This window comes from Chiloscyllium punctatum, chromosome 6, assembly GCF_047496795.1.
Source record: "Chiloscyllium punctatum isolate Juve2018m chromosome 6, sChiPun1.3, whole genome shotgun sequence".
Taxonomy (NCBI): Eukaryota; Metazoa; Chordata; class Chondrichthyes; order Orectolobiformes; family Hemiscylliidae; genus Chiloscyllium; species Chiloscyllium punctatum.
The window spans coordinates 50,302,622-50,325,377 of record NC_092744.1 but is presented as its reverse complement, the minus strand read 5'-3'; the positions used below and the strand labels follow the sequence as shown (position 1 = coordinate 50,325,377).

General features: G+C 40.0%; 2 protein-coding genes across 2 annotated transcripts in view; one reads left to right on the top strand and one right to left on the bottom strand.

The window, feature by feature from the left end:
• LOC140478417 (spermatogenesis-associated protein 16-like) overlaps positions 1-15,627 on the bottom strand; it is a 131,120-nt gene extending 115,493 nt beyond the window's left edge. The window contains exons 1-2 of the mRNA XM_072571684.1: positions 15,589-15,627; positions 4,681-5,314 (exon numbers count right to left, since the gene is read on the bottom strand). Of these exons, the coding sequence (XP_072427785.1) occupies positions 4,681-5,298 (618 nt within the window). The 5' untranslated portion in view covers positions 5,299-5,314; positions 15,589-15,627. The remainder of the gene's footprint in view (positions 1-4,680; positions 5,315-15,588) is intronic.
• A 156-nt stretch (positions 15,628-15,783) lies between these two features.
• Positions 15,784-22,756, top strand: part of nlgn1 (neuroligin 1) — a 689,649-nt gene continuing 682,676 nt past the window's right edge. The window contains exon 1 of the mRNA XM_072572610.1: positions 15,784-16,020. The gene's annotated coding sequence lies outside the window, so the exon portion shown is untranslated. The remainder of the gene's footprint in view (positions 16,021-22,756) is intronic.

Below are 22,756 nucleotides of genomic sequence, written 5' to 3'. Positions count from 1 at the left end.
AGTTCAGAGGACAGCCTCAGAAGCTTTTGCAATCTAATTATTCTGTGAAGCAAACCTGCTGTATACATTCTCAAATGGTGGTAACAGTGTGTTCCAGTTCTTGGGGAAAAAAATTCAAGAATAAACCATCTTTATTTGATAGGAACTGGTTTAGTAGGAGACTCTGAGTGGAGCGGGTGATAGGAATTGACATAAAAACATACTGGTTTCTACACTTAATCCCATTTTCCTGCTTTTCTTTGTCAGCTTTAATGTACTGTATATACTCGTGTATACGTCGATCTCATGTATATGTCAACCCCTTATTTTTGGCCAAAAAAATCTTGTGTTTTCCATATATCTTGTGTATAAGCTGATCCTACTATGTCTCATTAAATCACATTCATTCATTTATACAGTAACTCTTTGTTTACTATATTGCATCTCAATTCATTCATTCATAACTCTACCACACTTGGTTTACTACAGCACGGTTTAATTCATTCAGGCTGGTATTAAGGCTATCAGTACTTAGCGCACTTTGTTCACTATACATCAAAAAGTTAATCATTTTAATTGTCTTATTATATCTGAATAAAAGTGAGATATATTAGCTACATACCTTTATATCTTTAATTCTTTGACAAATGTACTGAGATTCATAACATACCAGAGTAAATGGAAGGGGAATGGAAGAATTTGGCGGGAAAGTTCAAGACACTTACACATGCAGAATTTTAAAAATGTTTCATTTAAGTGTGCCATTATACCAGGCCATGATGATGTTGAATAGTGTAATTTTTGCAAGATTTCAATGAATCTTTGACAGGTTAAATTTTTGTACCGGTTTCTTGCTTTTATCTGGTAATTACCTTTGCCGTAATTCATTATGTTTTTCTTCTTTACCCAGGATTAGTTGTGCGATCAAATTGACTTTTGCTAATAATATGGTATTTTGAACTGCAACATGAATTTCAGTCCCTCAAAACGTGTACCCGTGTATTAGTCAACCTCCTAATTTCAGCTTTAAAAAAAAGTCTTCAAAATTCGACCCATACACAAGTATACACAGTCGCCTAAAATCTGTTGTCCGAAAATTAATATAGTGCATAAATGGGTGACCTAAAACCTTACAAGTTTTTATCTGACCAAGATTGAGCCAGCATGGATTTGGAAAGAGCAATTAATGTTTTATGATGCTGATGAACGTTTTGAACACAAGTGTGGATTGGAGAAAAGAATAGATGTTATTAATATGCATCTCAGAAGGCAAGTCCTTCAAAATAGACCATTAGCTAAAGTTGAAGGCAAATCAGGAATCAAATTATCTTTTCTCAGGGGCTCTATTTGAGATTTTCCAGATGGCTACTTTCTGGTTTTCAGGGGCATCTTTTTCATTCTCACCAACTCTGTTACTAAATGATGCAGTAATGTCGTTACATTATCTTCTGTTGATGCTTTCAATAGATAAGATAGCATAAATATCAAGGATAATGTGTACAAATATGCTAACAAATGTGTCAGGATACAACTGACATCCAAAGAAGGTTCTTTGTGGTGAAGTAGCAATGTCTTTGTCTCTGAGCCAGGGTTCAGGTTGCATCTGCTATAGAGGTGTGTTATAACATCTCTGAACAGGTTGTTTAGAAAATATTGACTGACTTCCAAAGATTCAACCGTATAACCAGGAGAAGGGACACAAATTAATTCTGTCGTGTCAAGCTAGCCAACAGATGGCAATGGTTTAATCCACATACACTTCACATTTCCTTGATTTATTTTCCAAGGTCTTCTCTTATGATCAGTCTTATTTTATTAAGATAGATTGGAACCCCTCAACAGAAAAGACCCCTAATTACATTGAAGAGACATACTGCTTTGTAGAGATGATTAACTCACTAATCATATCTTCCCAATGCCATACTTTATGTAAAACGGACATTGAAATTTGTACACAAATACAGGAAAAGACATATTGGCTGTCTAAAATATCCTTAAAGCATTTCGCCAGCCGGATAGTACAGATGAAACTATATCCAGTTACTACAGATAGATTTAACAGAAACAATTTTGAATTTAAAATTGAATTTGTCCTCCAAACCAAAGGCACAGCAGAGCTATAAATAAGAAATTTGTTCCAGTCTGTGCAAATTTATACATGGTAAAGTAAAAGATGACTGTATCTTCAAAAGTATTCCAGGCTCCAAACATGTTACGACTGTTATGATTTGGATAATATACAGGGTATTTGGAGTCACAAAGTAGCAAAATTAGAAGCGTTTATCAATATCTTCAATAATCAGCACCTTTCCATTAAAGACAGAATACACAACAAAGGGTTAATTTCTTAGACACGACAGCAATTGTCTTATTCATTCATGGAACACGGGCATCACTGGCTGGGCAAGCATTTACTGTCCGTCCCTAGCTGCCCTTGAGAAGGTAGTGGTGAGCTGTCTGTGTGAACCACTGCAGTCCATATGTTGTAGGTAAATCCACAATGCAATTAAAAAGGGACTTCCAGGATTTTGACCCTGGAACAGCAACTTATCTTCAAGTCAGAATGGTGGTGTTCCCAAGTATCTGCTGCCCTTGTCCTTCTCAATGGAAGTGGTTGTGGGCTTGACAGGTGTTGTTGAAGGATCTTTGGTGAATTTCTGCAGTGCATCTTAATAGATAACACATAATAGGATTGAGAGTGAAGCGAGTGGATGCTTGTGGATGTGGTATGATCAGGTAAGCTGCTTGGTCATGGATGTTGTCAAATTTCTCGAGTGTTGGTGTGTTTCATCCATCCAGGTAAGTGAGGAGTATTCCATCACACTCTTGAATTGTATCTTGTAGACAGTGGACAGGCTTTGGGGAGTTGGGAGATGAGTTACAGTTGGTTTTGCTATATTGTGCTTTTCTTCAATGCAAATTTGCTATAATGCAACTGACAAATTTAGACCATTATTTGTAGAACATGAATTTTCCTTACCTGTATTGACTATAATGTAATTTTCGTACCATTGGTTTAATTGGTGCTGCTCTTTCACGATTTTCTAATAGTGTGGGATCATACAGGAACGGAACTCTTGCATTATGGCAGAACAGACTGTATTTGCCGCAGTATTCCTTGCCTTTGATCTGCTCTTCTAGCCATTGTAATTATATGGTAAGTCCAGTTCAGTTCAGTTCAGTTCCTGGTCAATGGATGTTGATAGTGGGGGGATTGAGGGATGATAAAACACTTAAATGTCAAGGGGTGGTGGTTACTGAAGTAAGTCCACAGAGGCTGATTGCAAAAAGGGATAAAGGAGACTGACAAGAAGAACAATGGAAGCAGGTGTCTCCTGTTTACATGAGCCTTGGAATGACAGACTTATGATGGTCTTGGGCAAGGGTATATAAACAAAGATTCTGGAAAGTTGGCAGAAAACATATTAAAAGAAAACAGGACATTGGAGACATCATGAATGACAAATTGAGGCCCACCATGGTCGCTTAGTCTGAGGAAGGACATTCTTACTATTGATGGAGTCGAGCGAAGATTCACTAGACTGATTCCCAGAAAGGCAGGATTGACATATGAAGAGAAACTGCATTGACCAGGCTTGTACTTACTGTAATTTAGAAGAATGAGGGGTGATCTCATAAAAGCATATAAAATCCTGATGGGACTGGCCAGCCTAGATCCGAGAAGAATGTTCCTGAAGTTGGGAAAGTCCAGAATTAGGGGTCACAGTCATTCAGGACTGAGAGGAGGAAGAATTCCTCACTCAGAGTTGTGAACCTGTGGAATTCTCTACCACAGCAAGCTGTTGGGGTCAGTTTCTGCATGATCACCCATGATCATGTTAAATGGTGGTGCAGGTTCGAAGGGCTTAATGGCCTACTCCTGCAACTATTTTCCAAGTTTCTGAAGAGGAGATCCTGAGTTTGGAACTCAAAAGAAGATTATGAATTGTGGATGTGAGACTGGAAACAAAATGGACGTGGGAGGTTAAACCAAATATTGTCTCATAGACCAGCTATATGTGAAGCCTTCAGTAATAGTTTCCTCCTGAAAGAGGAAAGAGAGAGAGAGAGAGACTGGATTGGTTAAGGCTTTATTCACTGGAGTTTAGAAAGATAAGGTTGAGTCTCAAAGAACTGATGAAATCCTAACAGGACTAGACAGAGTACATAAGGGAAGGATGTTCTTGACAATCACGTAGTCCAGAACTGATGTCACAGTCCAAGGATAGGAGGTGGGCTATTTAAACCTGAGATGAGGAGAAATTTCTTCACTCAGATAGTGGTGAACCTGTGAAATTCCCTGCCACAATAAATTGATGAGGCCGAAACATTGAACATACAAGAAGGAGGTAGACTTAGTTCTCAGAACTAAAAGAATCAGTGGGATTGGGAAGAAGACAGGAACAGGATACTGAGCAGGATGATCTGCCATGAGCAAATTGAATATTGGAGGATGCTTGAAGAGCCAAAGGGCCACTCCTCTCCTATTTTCTATATTGAATTTTATTGCCTCCATCTCAAACTTAACTGTAAATTGAACTAAATTTAACAATGCTATTGTGCTAACTCTTCTGTTTCTAAGTGTTACTTCACATTTGGAATGAGATCTCTAAATGTCTGACTGCATTCTAACCAACCATTGGCATTGCAACAGGAGAAAATAAAGTTAACTTATGCCTAGTGATGAAGTATGGTAGGTACCTCCAATGCAGTTCTGAATCGCCCTGCTGCAACTGAGTACTTCTTCTGGTGGTAGTAAAAACTTGCATCCTTTAAAGCTTTAGCAAGCCATTTATCCATTTGGGGGGCCAAATTCAATGCACAGGAATTCATAGATTCTCCTGATTTGCTGGCTTCATCCACTGATAGAGTACTTTTGTAATCTTGGGATTCTATAAATTCATACATTATTTGTTGTTCATCAACATATACCAATTTCGTTTCAACATCCATTACACTTTTTAAGGGCACACGAGTGAGAGATTGAATTACTGGTGGATCTTGATGCTCTACTGTTTTCAATTCCTTTTTGTTGGCACATTTTTCTTCATTCTCTAGTTTTCTTTTGATCCCTAAGCTGTCTAATGTACTCTTTCTCTTCAGCTTGACCTTCCTTGTATGTGTCATTCTTTGGCTTAGATAGGATTCTGGCGTTCTGCTACATATTTTGTCATTCCCATCAGGAGGTCTAGGATGATCAGCTGCATCATCCGACGTACTACCTTGAGATATATTGAAAGTATTTACTTCTTTTTCTATTTTAATGTTGACAGTCACATTCTGTTTGCCATCTGATTTTTTCATAATTGTCGAAGCCATATTCAAACATTGATATCTAAATGAAGGTTACAGAATATGAACGATTAGAATTTGTTTTGTAATGCATATAACTTTTATCACATCATAGTATGCCTCTAAGATTTTGGTCCATTTATAATGTATTGATTCTGAATGCTGCAATGGCAACTTTAATTTTTAAAGGCCCCTTTACTACAAAAAAAATTCAAAGCCACTTCATATTAGCAGAAGGGAAAAGGACACAATGGGTCAAAGATATGGTCTTAAAGACAGGTCATATATGGAAATGGGGATGTGGAAGGGGCCATGGAGGAAATCTCAAAACCAGTGAGTGCCAGTGACATTGGAGAACAGAGGAGTCTTCCACAAAAGACCAAAGTCAATTAAATGGAGAGTTTGTGGTTGTGTGCTAACAAGCTGTTGAAGTTACAGGGGGTATGGCATGGATAATATGATAAATATAAACATGAGTTTCAATGGTCAGTGATGGCCAACGGTGGACAGATTTGTTCTTTTTACTGGAAAAAAAAAGGCCAGTCAAATGCCGAATAATTCAAGGTAAGATAAAGGAATATCCGAGAAAATTGTATCAGAATGTTTTCCAAATAGATTCTGAAAGGTAGCTACCACAATCTGTAAGCTGACTGTTCCAATATGGATTTGATTCAAAAGATGCATAACAGTAAAATGTTAACTGCTGTAGACTGCAACCATACAACACAGGCAAGTTCAGAATGTAAGAATGCAGAGGGGAAAATAGATCATTCTTTTGCTTTAGTGCTTATACACATTTACATGTTTGTGCAGCAAATATTTCAATTTTTGAATTGTTTCAGCACCTAGTGCAACTTAGTGAAAAATTTAAATGATAAAATTCAATTATCTTTAAATAAGTATACATGGAGATATGGTAGATTGTGTTTCTGCAGTAGATTTCTTCACCTCAAATCTTTCTACCTGAGTAAATGAGGGCAGCACAACTTGGAGATAAGTTCAACACACAAGAAAGAGGGAGTAATACCTGGACAGTTTGCTCCAGATCCTGATCACATATTGTAGAGGGACTGCACAGTCAGACTGGGACTGCTGTGACTGCTATTGTACAAAGTAAAGAAATGATGAGCTATGCGAGATAGAGAACACGGAGCCACAAAAACGGATCCTATCTAATAGGCAGAATATACTTGTTGCGTTGGAGTATGACAATAAAGATTCTTGGGCAGACAGCCGAAATGCTTGATATCTTGGAGCTCAAGATCATTCACAGAGAAGGAAGGGAAGTGTAATGTGGCTGTTGCACCCAATTCAATAATTAGGGAAATACATAGCATCCTTTGAAAGTAGGATCCAGAGGCCCACATGGTACCATCTCTAATCAGCTTGAAAGCATATTGCACAGAAAGCAAAAGGATCCATTTTTGTGCTCCATGCTAAGAGGTTAAAAAAACACAGATAGAATACACAAGGGTTTGGGTCAAAATCCTGGAGTGCCCTATCTAACAACAATTTGGTTTTACCTATAGCACATGCACTGGTTCAAGGAGGCAGCTCACTAACATCTTTTCAAGGAATGCGATGGCCTCGAATTTATCACTACACTGTTAGTCCAGAAATTCAGCTAATGTTCTGGGGACCAGGGTTTGAATTCCATCATGTCAGACAGTGGAATGTGACTTCTATACTAAAAATCAAAAATCGGGAATTAAGAATATACTGATGAAACCTTTGTCGATTGTGGGCAAAAACCTATCAGGCTCAAGCAGGGACATATATCATCCTAACCTGGTAGACCTACACTTGACTTTAGAGCCATAGCAATATGGTTGACTCGGATTTGCCCTCTGAAATGGCCGAGCAAGCCACTCAAATGTATCAATCTCTATGAAGTCTCAACAAAAAAATGAAGACCACCTGGCATCGACCCAGGCACCGAAAAAGACGAATGTGGAAACAGCCCGGTCAATCCTGCAAAGTCCTCCTTACTAATATCTGGGAGCCAGTGCCAAAACTGGAGATTAATAACTGACTAGTCAGGCAACAGCCTGACATAATCATACTCACTGAATCATACCTTGCAGACCATGTCCCCGGTACCATAATCATCAACTCCGGCTATGTTCTGTCCAACCAGCAGGACAGACCCAGCAGAGACAGTGGCACAGTGATATACAGTCAAGAGGGAGCTACCCTGAGAGTCCTCATGGCTTCTGGTTAAACGTGGACAAGGAAGGTTCCTGCTGGTTTAAACATACCATTTGCCCTCTTCTTGATATTCTATATCAGTAGAACAATGACACCCTTTGAGATGGAGGCAGTAAAATTCAATATAGAAAATAGGAGAGGAGTGGCCATTTGGCTCTTCAAGCATCCTCCAATATTCAATTTGATCATGGTAGAACATCGTCCTCCATATTGAACAGTGGGAGGGAGTACTGAGGGCAGCAAGGGCGCAAAACATACACTGGGTGGGGGATTTCAGTGTACTCCACAAGGAATGGCTCGGCACTGGTTGGTTGGATCCCAAAAGGACATAATTGCTAGACTGGGTCTGTGGCAGATATTGAGAGAATCAGAAGGAAGGAAAATGTACTTACCTCATCCTTACTAATCTGCTGGCTGCAGATGCATCTGTCCATGTTAGTATTGGTGAGAGTGACCACCACATAGTCCTTGTGGAGATGAAGTCCCACCTTCACATTAAGATTGCCCTTCATTGTGTTGTTTTGCACACTCACTCTGCTAACTGACAGACTTCAAACTCATCTATCAACTCAAGACTGGTCATCCATGAAGTGCTATGGGCCATGAACGGCATCAGAATTATACTCCAGTACAAACTGCAACCTCATGGTCCCCCTCAACCACTACCATCAATCTTGGTTCACTGGAAAGTGTAGAAGAATACATCAGGGACAACATCAAGTGTCCCTAAAAATAAGGTGTGAACATGTCCAAAGAGGACGACTTGCATGCCAAACAGCATAAGCAGTAATTGTAGGAGCTTAGCTCTGTCCATCAATCAGTGGATCAGTTCTAAGCTCAGCAATCCTGCCACACCCAATCGTGAATGGTGGTGAACAATTAAATAACTCACTGGAAGAGGAGACTACAAAAATCCATCTCTGCCTCCTCCCAGTGGTCCCTAGCATTACGGAGATCAGTCTTCAGCCAATTCGATTAATTTGCGTTATTTCAAGGAACGATTGCAAGCCCTAGATCATGCAAAAGCTATGGGTCTTGAGAACATTCTGGAAATAGTACTGAAGACTTGTGCTCCAGAACTGATGTACCCCTAGCCAATTTATTCCAGTAAAGATACACAAGTGGCATCTATCTAAAAATGTGGAAAATACCCAGGTATATCCTGTACAAAAAAGGACAAATCCAAACAGGCCAATTACCACTCTATCAAGGTCATCAGCAAAGTAATGGAAGGTGTCATCAACAGAGCTATCAAGCAGTACTGGCTCAGCAATAACTTGGTCAGTGATACCCAGTTTGGGCTCTGCCAAAGCCACTCAGTCCCTGACATCATCATAGTTTTGGTTCGTAAAAAAAAATGAACTGAATTCCAGAAGGGAGATGGGAAGTGACAGCCATTGATATCAAAGCTATATTGAACCAAGTGTGGCATCAAGGAGTCTTAGCAAAATTGGAATCAACGAGTATCAGAGGGCAAACTCTCCACTAGTTGGAGTCATATCTGGCATATAGAAAGATGTTTAAGGTTTGTGTAAACACTTGTAGCTCGAGTGCCGGTTGCTGTAATTATAGGTATGTTCACCATGCTCGGAAATTGGATTGCAAATGTTTTGTCCCCTGTCTAGGTGACATCTTCAGTGCTTTGAAGCCTTCTGTGATGTACTGCTGTACTGTGTCTTCTGGAATACATTTGGTTCGGTGGTTGATGATTCCAATAATTCGTTGTTGTGGCTGATATATTGGGTCTAGGTCTATGTATTTGTTGACAGAGTCTGTGGCTGAATACCATGCTTCTAGAAATTCTCTGGTTGCCCTCTGTTTAGCTTGTCCTATGATCATTGTGCTGTCCCACTCGAATTTGTGGTCCTTGTCATCTGTGTGCATGGCTACTCAAGACAGCTGGTTCAGGCGCATAATCGCTAGCTGGTGCTTGTGTATGCGGATTGCTAGTTGTCTGCTCTTTTGTCCTAAAAAGTATTTTGTGGAGTCTTTGCATGGAATCTTGTAAATTATGTTAGCCTTGCACGTGATGGATATAGAGTCTTTTGTTCTGGTGAGCTTACCTTAACCCTGAAATGTTAACTTGGATGAACACTTGAGGTGTCACGACATCCAAGGCTACAGGTCTTGTCGAGTGAAGTAAGACTTGTGTGGATAGTCGTATATTTTTGGCAGTACAGATTTGATAGGTCAAAGGGCTTCTTTTGTACTTTGAGTATGATTCTAACAAAAAAAATCAGAACTACAAAAATGGGAGAATGAATTAACAGAAGCAAAACGACAAGAACAAAGAAATTAATGGCACTAAACGTCCCCAGGGGAAAAAATGTTTCCATGTCAGCGTTTTAAAAGAAACAGATGAGAATTTTGCGGATGCCTTTATTACAATCTTTCAAAGGAACTGTTGTCTTAGATTCGAAAACTGTTCATTATTTTATAAAAAATATTGAGAGAGAAAAGACAAAACACAACAGAGCAATTAGGTGAATATCTGCGTCAGGAAATTACCCAAATCTCTAATTCTCAAAATTGTGATTGAACATCCTGAACACTTCTATTTAAATGGAGGAACTTCTAAAGGATTGGTGACAGCTCACAAATTTGGCTAAACATTTTTAACAGGTGACTTAAGCGGTAGACTGGAGAATGTCTTATGATACTTTTTATCTGGAATTGCAGGAAGTCTTCAAAAAGTCTTTCTTGAAGAAGGAACTGGCTATGTTGACGTGCATGGAATTGTAGGCAAATTGTTGAACTGGTTCGGATTTTAGCTGAGAAGCATGTGACTGAGAGTAGGGAAAATGCCCAAGTACTTAAGTGATAAGATGTGGTAAGTGATGTCCCAATGGGTGGTGTTTTTAAATACTTAGCTGATGGGATAAGTCACATATCAAAGGTAGTCAATGACATAAATATAGGTTGCATTATAGATGGAAGCATAACATTACAAATAGTTCAAGCAAATGCATAAAGCTGTAGCAAACTCAGTTTAAGTGAGCTAATTGACTAGTCGTCCACTTTGAACTTAAGAAGGATCAAAATACCAAAAAGCGGAGGTCCTTTAAAAATTATTAAAACAGATTATTAAAATGTGACTTAAACAGTGCAACCTTAACACAGTGCTGGTAGTTTGAAGGATGAGGGAACCTTAATTTCTTTCTAAAAATTTAAATTTGTTTATCGTTATTATTTAACTTAAAGTTACATTTAAATTCAGCACCTGAGAGCCTAAGCAAAGGATACAAACTGTCCACTGTGGAACAGATGTAGTTAGTTAAGAAAACTAGAATGACCTTGAATGGGGGCTTTTGTGATGCACTGGTAATGTCTCTACCTCAGAACCAGGAGGCCCATGTTCAAATCCCACCTGTAATAAAATCTCTGAAAATATTTTTAAAAAATGAACTTGGAAGCATTCTTGTGCTGCAGCGACAGTCTCTCTACCTCTTGGCAAGGAGGCCTGGAGGGTTGTGTAATAGTCAACCCTGGCACTTGTTTCATTGAGTGGGATGAAGAATAGTTGGACAGAGTGGAGTGTCACAGTTGTTCTATTCCTGAAACTCAAACTCCTGACCTACAATATGAGTATGAGCTTCAAAGAGTGCTTGTGCCACAATGGCAGTGCTCAGAAGGCCAAACAGCCTGGATTCCAGCCACACCTGCTCCAGAAGTGTGTCACACTTCTGAACTGGTCGATTTAAAAAATACATATAAATTGAATGGAGTGTTCGGTGCTTAATGAGTTAGATGAGGAGGAGAAGGACGTGCTTCTTTGTTTTTTAAAAATCTTTTCACCCTGTAGAAATTGGTTTTTACTCTTATTGTTGAGTTCTAATTTAAGTGCATAGGATAAGGATCTCATTGTGCACCCTTATTCACCAATCTACTTTCTTCCATCTGATCTCTAATTTATAGTAAATAGTCTAAATATAGGTTTAATGTGTGTTAGTCAAGAAGGCCATGCGGAATGCCCATACTTTGGCACATAAAGACTCATGGTCACCTCACGTAACCAAGTCAAGCACACTTGTCGGAAGTGGCAGTGACTGTAGAAATATAAGCTCTGGATTTTGGATCTCAAGCAGAAGCTGGATTCACTGTGGAGCATCCATGAGGCAGAGGTTTCATGGTTAGCGTCCTTAATAAGGCAATCACAATACAGGATAAAGCCAGAAAACACAAAATGCTGGCAGCCACAGCAGGTCAGGCAGCATCGGTGGAGAGAGAGTAAGTTAACATTTCAAGTTAAGATGACTCTTCATCAGCTCTTCATCAGGAACTTCACCTGATGAAGGAGTAACAGTCCAAAAGCTTGTGATTTCAAATAAACTTGTTGGACATAACTAGGTGTTGTCTGATTTCTGAAGGAAGAGCTGAACTTGGTGTTAATATTCCTGGAGCCAAGGTATTCAGGAAAAATGTAAAAGGGGTGGCAGTATTGGTTAAGAATAGCATAGCTGTGTAGGAGGAAGAGAATATCAAAGATGGTTCAAGGACAGAATCAACTGGCTAGAGCTGAGGAATGAAAAAGGTGCAATTTCATTGCTTGGTGTAGACCACTAGCTAGTCGGAAGAATATAGGGAAACAAACCTCAAAGGAAATTGTTAGTGAGGTCCAACAATTATAGAGTAGCTATAATAAGGAAGTTTAACTTTCCAAATGTAGACTGGGATGATGTACGGTTAAGGGTTGAAAGAGGTAGGCATTCCTCGTTTGTACTTAAGCGAATATTTGATATCACTATGTCTCCATTCCAATGACACAGAAACAGATCGAGCAATGTGTTCTTCAGAATGAACTATGCCAAGTAGATCAATTGGGAGGGGGGAGCATTTAAGGGTAGTATAATTGTTAATGTGTCATAAAATTTAGGATGATGGTTAAAAAAGAATAATGAACAAAACAGAGTAGAATAATTAAGTAAGGGAGAGCTGACATCAATGGGCAGGAACAGAACTGAGCTGGATAAACTGAAATCAAAAGTTGAAGACATAAAATGTAGGTAAACAACAGGCTATTTTCAGGGCAAACAAATCCAGAGTTCCCTGGCTGAGAAAAGAGATAAACATTAAAAGGAAAGAAAAAAAAAGTAAGCTTATGTCAGGTAGAAATACTACTGAGACCAAAGCTAAATGAAGAAGATTCAAAAGGAGATGAAAAAGCAGAGGTAACATCAAAACAGAGTGGCAGCTAAGTAAAATGAGATCTTAAAGTCTTCTACAGGGTACATAAATATTAAAAGGATGGTAAAAGAAGTAGGACAATTAAGGATGAAAAAAGGGGAGACACATGGAGATGGGGAGCATGGTTCAGGTTTGGAATGAATACTTCACATCTATACTGAACTTGTATTAGACATTGATTGGACCTCAGGAAAAAGTGAGGACTGCAGATGCTGGAAATCACTCAAAACGTGTGGTGTTGGAAAAGCACAGCCAGTCAGGCAGCATCCAAAGAGCAGCAAAGTTGACATTTCGAACATAAGCTCTTCATCAGGACTGTGGAGGGGCTCAAGGGGGCTACTCCTCCAATGCTGCCTGACCAGCTGTGCTTTTCCAGCACCAAAATGTTTGACATTGATTGGACCTCAGCCAGAGCACTGCATGCTACACTTCTCGAAGGAAACATGTTGGAGAGAGTGCAGAAGATGTTTGCAAAAACCGTTTCAGGATGATAAATTTCAGTCATGAACAAGATTAGAAATGTCGGGACTGTTGTCCTTGGACAGGCAAAGACGAAATGAAGATTTAGCAGAAATTTTCAAAATCATAATAGTCTGTTCAGAGTAAGTGGGAAATACTATTCTTACTTCCAAAAATCAGCAAGATTAAAACTACAGATTTGAGATTTGGAAGAACATCAAATGTGAGCAAAACACTTTTCACACTGCAACTAATTCAGATTTATAATGCATTGCTTGGAAGGGTGGTGGAAGCAGGATCCACTAAGGCACTGAAGAGGGCATTAGATGATTGTTTGAATAGAAACAATGTGCAGGATTACAGATAAAAGACAGGAGAATGGCACTTTGCCAATGCTAAATTGGACAGCCACAGACAAAATGGGCCAAATGGTCTCTTTCTGCATTGAAATGATTCTGCTATTCTGTAATGGACAGGCACAGACAATAATCCCGAGCTTGCTCCTGAGAAAATGGTGGTGTAGGTACACCATGGTGCCATTAGGAAGGGAATTTCAGGTTCACTGTCCAGTGGTAGGTAAGGAACAGTGATGTGTTCCAAGTCAAGAGGGTATATGGATTACAGGCAAACCAGCAAGTGATAGTATTCCCAAACATCTGCTGTCTTTATCCTTCTAAGTAGCAGCTTTGGAAAATGGCAGAGAGGAGGCTTATTGAGTTGTTGCAGTGCACCTTGCAGATAGTACACATTCTGCCACTATGCACAGAGGCGTAGATTCAACAAGACAATGCTTGAACTTTAAGAATTAAATTCTGAAGGAAGAATTTACACAAGCTAAGGTTGTATTCCCTTGAGTTAAGAAAATCAAGGGGCAATTTGATCACAGTTTTCACAATATTAAACAAAACTGATTGTGTATATAGAGATATGATTCAGAACATAACCAACACATTAGAACTAGACCTTTCAAGAATTAAGTGGAGGTGGGTACTGCAGATGCTGGAGATTAGACTCAAGATTAGAGTGGTGCTAGAAAAGCACATCAGGTCAGGCAGCATCAGAGGAGTAGGAAAATCGACATTTCAGGCAAAAGCCCTTCATCAGGGATGAGGCCTCGTTCCTGATGAAGGGCTTTTGCCCGAAATGTCGATTTTCCTACTCCTCTGCTGCTGCCTGACCTACTGTGCTTTTCCAGCACCACTTTAATCTGGACTCTTTCGAGAACTAAGCTGGAAGCATCTCTACATGCAAAGGATTGCAGGACTTTGGAACACTTTCCACAGGTAGTAATTGATTCTAAATAATTGTTTATTTTACATCTACTGTTGATAATAACTTTAGTTAAAAATTGAGGCAATAGTAGAGTTTTATGCCAAAACAAAATCGATTCTCCTGCTCCTCGGATGCTGCCTGACCTGTTGTACTTTTCCAGCACTATACTCTCGACCCAAGGAAAGATAAGACTAGGTTTTAAATATTCCTAGGTACAAGACATTACAGTATGCTCCACATACCATTACTTGTCTTGTAGGTGGAGCAAAAGCTTCAGCTGCTTTCTCTATTACAGAGAATGAGATATCACCAAATATCGAAAAGCACACACCAGTGAGTGGGGTCTAGATAACTCCCATGGTGTTTGATGAACTTAGATTCATGGGTTTCTCCTCACTTCTGCTGCTCTTGCTCTTAAAAGCACCTATGCAGGGGAATTCTTAATGAAAACACTGCTTTTTGTCGAACGATTTAAAATGCAAACTCCAAAACAGCAGTAGCAATTAGCAAACAGGAAGAGCAAAAATATTTTTCATCTCAAACTTTGTTAAAGTAACCAACCCAAGGAGGATCTCTTTAACAAGAGTAATACATCTGTCTATAATGTGACTTGGTATCCAGTGATATCTCATTTTGAATTTTTTTGGGAGGAGGGGAGCAGACCTTTAAGGTAATGACTGGGAATCCAACGTTAGACTTCAGTAAATCAGTTTGGGCTATTCTGCATTCATACAAGGATCTGTATAAAAGGAGAAGCTCACCTGTTTACTCTTTTGCTACTAAATAGTTTGATTTTTAAGTGTGCCTATTTTTAAAATAGTGAGGTTAGGGATCTCTAGTGTTCAAACAGTGGAATTCAAATGGCCAACAAAAATGATTACCCATACGTGTACCTCGGTACGATTATTGTTTATTCAGTGAAAAAAAATCATGGAAATTTAAGCATTCTATATTGGAAGTGAGTGCCATATCATCAGACAAACGCTCACTATACCAGATGAATTCCCCTAATAAGTCATTTATTTATCGTAGGTCAGTTATGCTTTTACTGAGGAATGTTTATTAATTACTATTCATGCCTACAAAGCGGACACAAACACAACCTAATATTTGTACAATGTCTGAAACTTAGGCTACAACAGATAGTGGAAGTAATAAAATTTTCCAAAACCTTGACTTATCGTTTCTACTTACTTTTAAAGCTAGGGACAGGTACCTTTCCTACACTCCAGATGCTGCGGTACATTTGACCGTAAACGCAGGCGCGTGCGCCGTATTTGAAAGCAAACAGTTGGTGACGCAGAAGCACGCGGCCTCTCGCCCCGCCCCGCCTCGCCTCACAGCACTCGGACCCGCTCCGCTGATTTAGGTTGTACCGTGAGGCGTGTGTCCTGATATTCATTATCTCAAACAGATTCGTATTTAGAATTGACTGGGAGCTGACAATTTTCATAAATGTTGAGCATACATCAAATCTCTTCAAAGTTTTCGTTCTGAAGCCAAAAAAAACAAATTGCTGGAGAAGCTCAGCGGGTGGAGAGAAACCAGAGTTAACATTTCGAGTCCAGTGACCCTTCTTCAAAACGAAAATTTCGTTCTCTTCGCCGTGGTGGAAGTAGATTAGGGGTGGGTAGAATTCCAATATTTTTTTTTAAAAACAACTGTAAATTATAGAATTTCTACAGTGTGGAAAGGAGCAATTTGGTCCATTGAGTCTGTGCTGATTCTCAGAAGAGCATCCCACCAGATCCTTCCCCCTTCGCTTTCCCCATAACCCTTCATTTACCATGGTTAGTCCACCCAACCAATACATCTTTGGATTGTGGGAGGAGACTGGAATACCTGGCTGAAACTCATACGTACATGAGGAGAATGTGCAAACTCCACACAGTCATCCAAGGCTGGAATTGAACACAGGTCCCTGGCACTGTGAGGCAGGGATCTTAGTTGAAAATGGAAGATGCTGAAAATACTCAACATTTGAGGCAGCATCTATGAAGAGAGAAACAAAGTGTTTTAAGTTCATAAACATGTAACTGAAACTGAACATGATGGTCTGGCAAAAGGTGGGCTGGATCCTTATAAATGGGACCGTTCCATCCTCGTTTGTGTGGTGCAAAAGGACAGAACAACAGTAGCTTTGTGAAATGTTGGTTGGCGTCTCATATTGCTTTTATTGCATTACCCTTCCTGAGGCACCCAGCTTCAAGCTACAAGAAAAAGTTGAAACATTTGCCAGATTCATATTCTCGACAGGGATCAAAAATCAATTTAACTCCTTTTTTTTCATTCACTGAATGTAGGAGTCGCTGGCCAGGCCAATATTTATTGCCGATCCCTAAATTGCCCAGAGGGTAGTTGAGAGTAAACACCATTTCAGTGGGGCTGGAGTCACATGTAGGCCAAAGGGAAAAAGAGAGGACTTCAGATGATGGAGTTCAGAGTCGAGAGTGGGGTGCTGTAAAAACGCAGCAGGCCAGGCAACATCTGAGGAGCAGGAGAATTGACGTTTTCGGGCAAGAGCCCTTCATTAGGAATTCCTGATGAAGGGCTCTTGCCCGAAACAACAATTCTCCTGCTCCTCAGATGCTGCTTGACCTGCTTTTCCAGCACCTCACTCTCAACTCACAATTAGGCCAGACCAGATCAGAGTGGCAGACTTTCTTCCCTAAAGGATATTAGTGAACCAAGTTGATCTTTCCAACTGGTAATGGTTTCATGGTTATCATTTGACTCTTATCCCGGATTTTTAAAATTAGATTCCAATTCCACTATCTACCATGGTGAGATTTGAAACTGGGGCCCCAGAACCTTACTTGGGTTTCTGGATTAATAATCTAGTGTTAATACCATTGGTTAATAGCAATAAATAATAATTAAGAGTTACTGATAACCAGTTTGGCTCACTTTTAAAGAAGAAAAAATAAAGACAACTTTCTGCTTATGTAACAATATATTCTTTCAATTTCAATCCCAACAGAAGAGTTTTCATGATGAAGGCAGGTGTCAAAATAACTGAGGGATCTGACAACCCACCATTGTGGTAACACCAGGTTGTCTGAAGTTTATTTTCAAACCTTCTGAGGGTGAGATTTCCCACAGGAATCCTCATTGACTTAAATTAATGTTAATGTCTCTGAAAGGTACATGTGAAAAAAAGACACCAGAAATATTAAATGCACTAACAATATTTAGAAAAGAGATATGCAGTCTTAGGTATTAAGCAAGTTATCAAAAAAAAATCTTGAATCTGCTGAAGTCAGTTTTACAAACACAAACTGTGCCCAAGAGCCTTTGAAGATGTTTTGAGACTGCAATGTATATCTAAACTGTCACCTTCAGGAATTTGTGGGTAGGTGAATGTTTGCTCTAAACTGCATAAGAACTGTTTGTTGCAGAAAGAAAAGATCTTTATGTTGTTTTGTAATCTGGTGTACATCCACAGGCAAAATATTCACCCAAGTGACAGGTAGTTAATTGATCTCAGCTGTTATATTCATTCTTCAGGTTATGATACCCATGATCAGAGGTGTTTGTTTAGTGGGCATGTAGATGACTGTTAAAGCTGAGCTGCACCTGGGAGTTTCTGCTGCAAGTAGGACAGAGTACCTTGGACAACTGAGTTTTGGATGAGCTCCTGACTTAGGATTTTCTCTCCATGTGTTTTCTTTCTGCCTCTGGTCAGTACTGGCTTTCGGAGGAAGTAGCAGCTTTACTTGATTGTACCAGATGCAGCAACCTTGGATGTTTTTTTTCCCAACATGTGGTCTTCATATCAAAACCTTTAAGTGAGACCTTCAGTGTGCCATTGTCATGCTTCCTTTGACTGCTGTGAGAGTGCATCCCAAACTTGAGTGGTCCACAGAAGATTCACTTTAGTAAGCAAATCATGGCGTCAAGCTTTCTGGTACATGACTAATCCAACTCAGTTGTGACTGTCCATGTATGTTGTGTATATCTGGTGAACGGAAGAGGGTTGTATCTATGAGAGCCGCTCTTAGTTTTTAGGGTTTTTCAGCACTCAGTTAGATTTACCCACTTCCTTGGAGCAAAGTTAAAAATCACACCACACCAGGTTATAGCCCAACAGGGTTGTTTGGAAGCACTAGCATTCGGATCGCTGCTCCTTCAGCAGGTAGCTGTGGGACAGGATCATAACAACAGAATTTATATCAAAAGATTACAGTTAAAAGATGAACAATATACCATTTCAGTTGTATGATATTGCAATCTTTTGCTACCTGATGAAGGAGCAGTGCTCCGAAAGCTAGTGCTTCCAAATAAAACTATTGGGCTATAACCTGGTGTTGTGTGATTTCTAACTTTGTCCACCCCAGTCCAAAACCGGCTCCTTCACATCATTCCTTGGGGCAGTTTTTTTTTAAACAAGTTATGCATTGCTTGTGGAATGTAAAAAAAAACCTTTAAAAAGGAGGAAGGAGAGAGTTTCGGGAGAGCAATCATGTGGCAAGGTCGGAGACTGAGGAATTGCATAAAGCTCGGAGATCGGCTTTTAATGAAGCAGCTAACAAGTGTCGTTTCACACCTGTCAGACTGAGAAATTACACAAGGGCTCTGGTTATCGGGGTTTCACTAAAATAACAAAGCAGTGAAGTTTCACAGCTGAAGTAGGAGCTTTCTTGTGTAGCTGTAGAGGTATCAGTGATTTTGAAATAAAATACCCTGCCTGAAACTGTAGAAGAAAGCAACTTCTGGATTTTGAGCCTGGTCAGCTCAGAGTTTGATTTGAAGACTTATAAAACTTCTAAAACTGTAATGGTGAGTAAGGTGAGGGCACTTTTTTTCCTTGTTGCGATCACACTGTGAACTTTCTCTTGATTGACTTTTAATATTAAGGATTGGTACTAAGTTATCACAAGGCAATAAGACTGTGCTAATGCTGTGTTTTTGAGCAAAGTGTTATATTTGTTTTTAGATAACTTCTGGGTCTGTTTATTGTTAAAGGGGCAGAGATGTGCACTTCCTGTAAGATCTGGGATATCAGGGAAAATTTGAATGTTCCTGTCTGTCTGCAGTGTGTCTGGGTGCGAATTCTATTGGATCGCATGGATTGATTGGAACGGCAGTTCGAGGCAATGAAGAGTTTACAAGAGCAAGTGGGTGTGATGGATAGCAATTTCAGGAAGGCAGAAAAACCACAGATACAATCAGCTAGATGGTTAGCCACTACGAATGACAGGAGAGGTAGCCAGGTAGTGCAGGAGTCTCTTGTGGCTATCCCATCTCAAACAGACATGCCATTTTGGATACTGTAGTCAGGGATGACCTCTCAGGAGTGTATAGCACGAACAGCAAGGTTTCTGGTACCGTGACTGGTTTTAGTGTAATGAGGGGTATGTCAAGTTCTGAGCAATTGATTGTAATAAACAGATGTTTCTGTGTCTGTCAACGAGAAATCAGGATGGTGTGTTGCCTCCCTGGTGCCAGGATCAAGGGTGTTTCAGAGAGGGTGCAGAATATTCTGAAAGGAGAGAGAGACCTGCAAGAGGTCATTGTGCACGTTGGTATTAACCACATAGGTAGGGAAAGAGATGAGGTCCTGCAGAGAGGATATAGGAAATTAGGCAGGAGGTTAAAAAATAGGTCCTTGATAGTAGTAATACCTGGACTACTACCAATGCCACTTGCTAGTAAGCGTAGGAATATGAGGATAGAGCAGATGAATGTGGGGTTGAGGAGCTAGTGCAGGGGAAAAGGTCATATTTTTAGACCTCTGAGGTCTCTTCAGGGGTAGAAATGACCTCTATAAGATGGGTGGGTTTCACCTGAATCGAAAGGGGATCAATATTCTTGTGAGGTGATTTGCTGGTGTGACTCGGGAGGAGGCTTTAAACTAGTAAAGGGTTGGAGAGAAGGGTTAGGGTTCTGGTGGGAACCAAAGCAATAGAGAGAAAAGGCTGAGGCTGGTACAGTAAAATAGTGGAGCAACTCAGTTAATCAAGAGCAGAGAATGAGTTATTTATTAAACTGCATTTAGATTACCTACAGTGTGGAAACAGGCCCTTCAGCCCATCTAGTCCACACCAACCCTCCGAAGAGTAACCCATCCAGACCCATTCCCCCTAACTAATGCACCTAACTCTATGGGCAATTTAGCATGACCAATTCACCTAACCTGCACATCTTTGGACTGTGGGAGGAAACCAGAGCACCCAAGGAAACCCACGCAGACACGGGGAGAATGTGCAAACTTCACATGAACAGTCGCCTGAGGCTGGAGTCGAACCCGGGTCGCTGGTGCTGTAAGGCAGCAGTGCTAACCACTGATTATTTTAATGCAAGAGGCCGTTTCAGATAAGGCAAATGAACTTGGGGCGTGGTTGGGAACATGAATCGAGGATATCCTGGCTATTACAGAAACATGGCTCAGACTGGATGGGCAGGACTGGCAGCTTAATATTCCAGGGTATAGATACTATAGGAAGGATAGAGAGAGTGGCAAGAGAGGAGGGAGAGTGGTGTTTTCAGCTAGAGATAACTTTATGGCTGTACCTAGGGAAGATGTTCCTGAGAATGTGGAACTGAGAAATAAGAAAAGAAAGATCACCTTGCTGGGCTTATATTATACATGCCCCGATAGTATATTTAGAAGCAAATATGCAAGAAGATCTCAGATATCTCTAAGAATAATAGGGTTGTAATTGGACGGGATTTTAACTTTCCAAACATAGAGTGGGGCTATCGTTTTGTTCTGGCATTGTTCTGTCCACTGAAATGTTGTGTTCTTCTTTAATCAATCTGTTAGCAGTGCCATCACGCTGCTGAAGTTTGGAACAAACTTCCAGTAGAATCTGCTTGGTCCCAAAAATTGAAGCACCTCTTTCTTTGAGGATGGAAACTCCTTAATGGCCTTCGTATTCACATTCCTTGGGGTCAACCTTCCATGTCCGATGTTATGTCCCAAGAATGTCACCCCTGCCTTCGCGAATTCTGTTTTCTTTACATTTATTATCAGTTTTGCTTCTCATAATTGTTCAAAAAGCTTGCCAATTGTATCATGTCATCTTTCCATAACTTGCTAAAGATCATCGAGATAAACAGCAGAATTTGTTAATCCAGTTACAACTATGTTCATGAGTTTTTGGGATGTGGTGGGTGTATTGTTCATTTGAAAGGGCATCACTTTGAATTGATATCCCATTTGGGGTTCCAAATGCAGAAACATCTTTCGCTTTCTCTGATAAACATCCCTACTAATAACCATGCAGTAAGTCCAACTTTATGATGTAAGTAGCTTGTCCAACTTCCTCTATACAGTCCTCCAATCTTGGTATTGGATAGGAATCCGATTTTGTTACAGCATTCACCTTCTGATAGTCCACACAAAATCATTGAGTTCCATCAGGTCTGGGAACTAACACGATTGGTGAACCCTGCTCACTCTGACTCAGTTTGATGACGTCTTCATTGAGCATCGCATCCACTTCCATCTGGATCAGTGTGGCTTTGAGAGGATTACGCCCGTAGGGGCATTATTTTCTCAGAACAGCATTCCCTATTTCCACCTCATGCACAATAGTATTAGTCTTTCCCAGCTTATTCCTGCATATGTCCTCATACTGCTGCAACAAACCTTTCAATTTGGTTCTTTGCTCCTGAGACAGATGGTTCGCTAATCTATCCCACTTCTCAAGGACTTCCTCATTATTTAGAGTATTTTGAGGCACATCAAACTCCATGACATCTGGATTTAACTCCTCACTCTGCAGGGTAGTAACTAACACCTGTTTCTCCAGTTCCCTCTACTTATTATAGTAAGGTTTCAACATATTCACATCACGTACCCAATATAGTTTTATTTCTAACTGGCATCTTTACCGTAGTTTACCTGACTCAACTTTTTCTCAATATGATAGGGACCACCAAACCTTGCTTTGAAGAGATCTCCTACCACATGTAGCAATACTAACACGTCATCCCCATGGGAAAATGTCTGAATTTTAGAGTTTTTATCTGCCACCTGCTTCATTGTATGCTGTGCCCTCTTCAGATGCTATTTAGCTAATTTACCTGCCCAGATTAATCTCTCCCTCACCTCAGATACATAATCCAAATGTGAAATATCTGACTTTGGTCCTATCAATTTTTCTTTAATTAATTTCAAAGGCCCTCTCACTTCAAGTCTGAATATTAACTCAAGGGGAGTAAACTAAGTATATTTGTTTGGGGTATTTCTAATAGCAAACAGTACAAATGGGATATCTTTCTCACAATCATTCTGGTAATCCTGACAATATGCTCTTAACGTGGTCATTAGGTTTGGAATTCACCTTTTCAAGACTCCCTGGGATTCAGGATAGTGCTGTATGCCTAAGCTATCCATTACTTCCTTAACAGCCTA